The 3,832-nt window shown below is 45.9% G+C and overlaps 1 protein-coding gene across 1 annotated transcript; it reads right to left on the minus strand.

The window, feature by feature from the left end:
* Nucleotides 1-45: 45 nt before the first annotated feature.
* On the minus strand, nt 46-3,730 carry sirt7 (sirtuin 7). Its single transcript, XM_076090512.1, has 10 exons — nt 3,543-3,730; nt 3,255-3,392; nt 2,946-3,050; nt 2,803-2,873; nt 2,644-2,716; nt 2,458-2,556; nt 2,068-2,304; nt 1,836-1,916; nt 1,649-1,755; nt 46-1,382 (listed from the first exon to the last, which is right to left on the minus strand). The coding sequence occupies exons 1-10, from the start codon at nt 3,645-3,647 to the stop codon at nt 1,175-1,177; spliced, it is 1,224 nt and encodes a 407-aa protein (XP_075946627.1). The 5' UTR covers nt 3,648-3,730; the 3' UTR covers nt 46-1,174.
* Nucleotides 3,731-3,832: the final 102 nt, after the last annotated feature.

Below are 3,832 nucleotides of genomic sequence, written 5' to 3' on the forward strand. Positions count from 1 at the left end.
TCCAGTTTAACCTCTGGTTTGAGTTTAAGGAATGCTGATCATAGCTCAGGGTAGACTGGCCTTTAATAACTTCTGAAACTACACGGTACAGGTTATTAATAACACTGGATTTACCTGAGACAGAATAATACATGTTTCTAACCATCGTAACAGTAACTTAACACAAACCAACAACGTGTGATGATTTAAGTGAAGGAAGATTTCCTTCTCATGCTTTTGTAGACAAAGATGTGACGGAAGCAGTTTCTGCATCGTCTGCATAAAAGTTCACATAAAAACGTAAACAAATGTAACCTCGGTACATTAATAACTGTACTACTTATCCTGCAAACCTGAGAACGCACGACAGCAGATGTGAAGGTTGACTGACTTCTGGGTAATAATTTAAGTAAACCAAAAGATCTTTAAAATAAACACAAATAAGCCATGTTAAAAAAAAAAAAAAAGGTACATTCAACAATGAGAGTTGTAAACGTCTGAAAAAGACTACAAAAATATATTTGACTATAATACATGTAGAACGGGTTTGACATCTCTTTAGATCTCTTCTCAGTGAAATCTGTGGCAGCACCCAAATCAAGAATATGAAGTAAACACCAAGTCACCTGTGTTCCACTGAAGGATATACCTCGTTATGAGCATTCATACAGTAACTTTCACCATAGAATCCAGTGTTTTAATCCATTTACATCGAGTTTATGCTCACACAGCCGCATGTTGGACTTACTAAAACTTAACACTGTTGAAACCAAGAGTTTGTAGACATCCTGGCCAAACAGAAGAAATGATCATGCTGCAGGAGTGGCTTCAAAACCTTCTTTACACTTTTGTTTGAGGAAACCTCTGACACTTTCTGGGCCTACAAGGTGTGAGAATCATTATTTTTGTCACTTAAACTGGTCTTACTGGCTCTGCACTGGGACAATACCGAGCACTACTAACACAGCATAACCAAAGACACACTTTATGTTGCATAAAATGTGTTCATGGTGCAAAGTGCCATTTTTAAATGACAAATACTCAAAACTTATGTTTCCCTTCACACACACACACACACACACACACTCTGCATGTGACTAAATGATACATAACAGCACCCTGAAGTCCATCTCGTCCTCCTTATGGGATATGGACATACTTGACCACATCGAATGCGTCTGTAAAGTTTCCTCGATTATGCAGCTTTTTTCTTCTTCTTCCTTCCTTTGCGATAGCCTCGTCCAAACCAGCCGCCCTGCACAGCCGTGGCTTCTGCCGCCTGCTCTCCAGGTCCAGGTGAGCAGACCTCCTGTCCATCGAGGGCAGCTATGACCTCACGGGTGTGGCTCTGGACCTCTTCCTGCAGCAGAGATGTGGCGAGACTGAAGACGGGGTCCTCCGCCCTGACGAGACCGAATGAAGGAAACCGAGCTTAGAGTCAAAGCGTTGGACTAACCTTTCTATTTTCTGTGAGATAGAGTGTGTAGTGGGGATATTCCAAAATCCAAGTATTGTGTAAAGCATGAAACTAGTTCCCGCCCCTTTTTCCTTTTACTAGCATCTCTAAAAGACGCCTTGCATGTGTGTATCCTTTGCTATGAGAACAGCCTATTTTAATGCTAATTCTGTGTGTATACTGGATGTAATTACTTCATTAAAAGGTCCTTACCGGTCATACACAGGAATCTGAACGCCCAGCTCCTCCATAAGGAGGCTCATGACATCATCACACTTGCCATGAATTTTGAGCACAGCCAGATCATCTTTAGGCGTCCACTAGAACAAAACCACTTAATTTGTATCTTATTCAAATTCACTTGCATCGTATTCACCTAAAACGTCTAAACTACGTGTACCTGGAGGTTGACGATGTAGAGTTTGGGCCTCTTGCTTGCTGGTTTGTTCATGCACCACAGACAAGCGTATTTCTTCAACACCTGGACGAGCGAGAAACAGAGCAGAAGAGAGTCAAATACAATTCATATGAAATATAACAACTCACACTTCAATAAAGTTATTTAAAGGATATTCTTATTAACCTGAGGAACACAAGACTCTGACAGATTAAACGTGGTTTATAAAACCTACTTTAAGACTGGAGCCTAAGCAGAGGATAACGTCCGCCATCTCTGCAGCGTCTGCAGCTCCCTTCCAGTTGAGAGGCTGCTCCAGGGTCCCGCGTTCCCCGAAGTGCACGATGGTGTCCCTGAGTTCACCGCCGCAGCGGCTGCACCTGCGGCCTGTCCCGTGGCGGTGCAGCGACGTCCGCTCCGTCACGTCAAACAGACGGACATACTCCCTGACCGGGGAACAGGATGTACACACCTAGAGACGGGATGAAAAGAAACAAAAAAAAAAGAAAACCAGCACGTCAGGGTAACTTACTTTATTTGGAGAACGGTTTAGTTTCATGGACAATTTCCATGTAACAGCATTGTGTTTATGAAACAATAACGTCCGTGGATGTGCGCGTCTCACCTCGATGAACATGTTTCCGTGAAGCTCGGACAGCGCATGTCTGGGTAGACCGCTACGCACGTGAAGTCCATCACAGTTTTGAGAAACAACATGCTTTACCTTTAAAGACACACAAAAGTACAGTAAACCAGCATGCGTGAATACCAGCGGAACATCTACCGGTACGTTTATCTCGGGCTCACATACCAGCGTTTCCTTATGAAGCATTCTAATGCACATGTGCGTGAGGGTCGGCTCAGCTTTACTCAGGTCAGACGAACTGTTTGTAAAGAGAAACAAGTCAAATAACAGCAGTTGGGAGTTTGGGAGCCCAAAACCAAACAGTGCCGAGAGTACGTATCCCACCTGATGGTCCGGCCCTTCTGCAGCTGTGTCCACACCCCGTTGGGGCCCCTGTAGTCCGGGATAGAAGCTGCCTGAAGAAGGAAAGACATCATCAGTCCTGTGAAAGGTTTAAAAGGAAGCTGTAGATGTAGAGTTAGGCGTACCGTGCTGATACCGGCTCCGGTGTAAACCACCAGGTGTTTCGCTTGTTCGACTGCCACAGCCAGCTGCTTGACTTTACTCTTCAGCTTATCCGCATCATCATACACCTGCAGATAACACAAGGAAACAACAGATGCTTTAAGGTTAAAACAACACAAACACACATCACAAGCCAGATGCAACTGCTCCAGAGTCCCAGACCCAAACCTGCATTATCATTCAACCTTGAGGCCATGTGTTGTAGAGGGGGCAGTGTCATAGACATCCCACCGAGCTAAATACCCAGCAGTCATCGGGCGTGACGGTCTCACCTCCTCCTGCTTCCTCTTGAGCACATTCCTGCGGGCTTGTCTCTTGCAGAGCTCCTCCACAGTTTCTCTGTGCAGCAGCAACACGGCGGCCTCCTCCTCCGATCGCTCAGCCTCCGGTTTCTTCAGGACCCGTCCGACCTTCAGTTAACAAAAACACAACCTGATCAGACTCACCGGCTGAGAAACAAAGAGTTAACTACACGCACAAAGTGACGAGCTGCTCCTTAAACCAGCTAGCCCCGGCTAGCTGGATAAACAGGCTCCACGCGCGTTGTCGCCTCGTCTCACCAGTCGGAAGAGCTTCCTCTCGCTCTCTCGTTGAAGTATTTTGGCCTTTTCCAACGCCTTCCTCTCCGTCCGCGAAGAAACAGCGGTGTCTGCCTCCTCTTCCATCCTGCTTCGAGTCAGCTGAGAGATAGCGATGTATTCAAAACACTGCTCATTGCGCCCGGAGACCAACGACAGCCGGGATGTTTGTCCGTGTAAAGAAGAGACCAGGCGGGCGGCAGCGCCCCCTGCTGGTCGGAGTCTATAACTGTTTTAAATTAAGTCTGGGCTTTCACAAACTTCAGAGCGAC

Source organism: Anarhichas minor, unplaced genomic scaffold, assembly GCF_050575085.1.
Source record: "Anarhichas minor isolate MPS153535 unplaced genomic scaffold, ASM5057508v1 ptg000012l, whole genome shotgun sequence".
NCBI lineage: Eukaryota > Metazoa > Chordata > Actinopteri > Perciformes > Anarhichadidae > Anarhichas > Anarhichas minor.

Coding starts and splice junctions, on each gene's coding strand:
- sirt7 (XM_076090512.1), bottom strand. CDS start 3,647: ATGGAAGAGGAGGCAGACACCGCTGTTTCTTCGCGGACGGAGAGGAAG. Junction 3,393..3,542: donor AGAGGAAGCTCTTCCGACTG/GTGAGACGAGGC, acceptor TGTTAACTGAAG/GTCGGACGGGTCCTGAAGAA. Junction 1,756..1,835: donor TCTACATCGTCAACCTCCAG/GTACACGTAGTT, acceptor GTTTTGTTCTAG/TGGACGCCTAAAGATGATCT.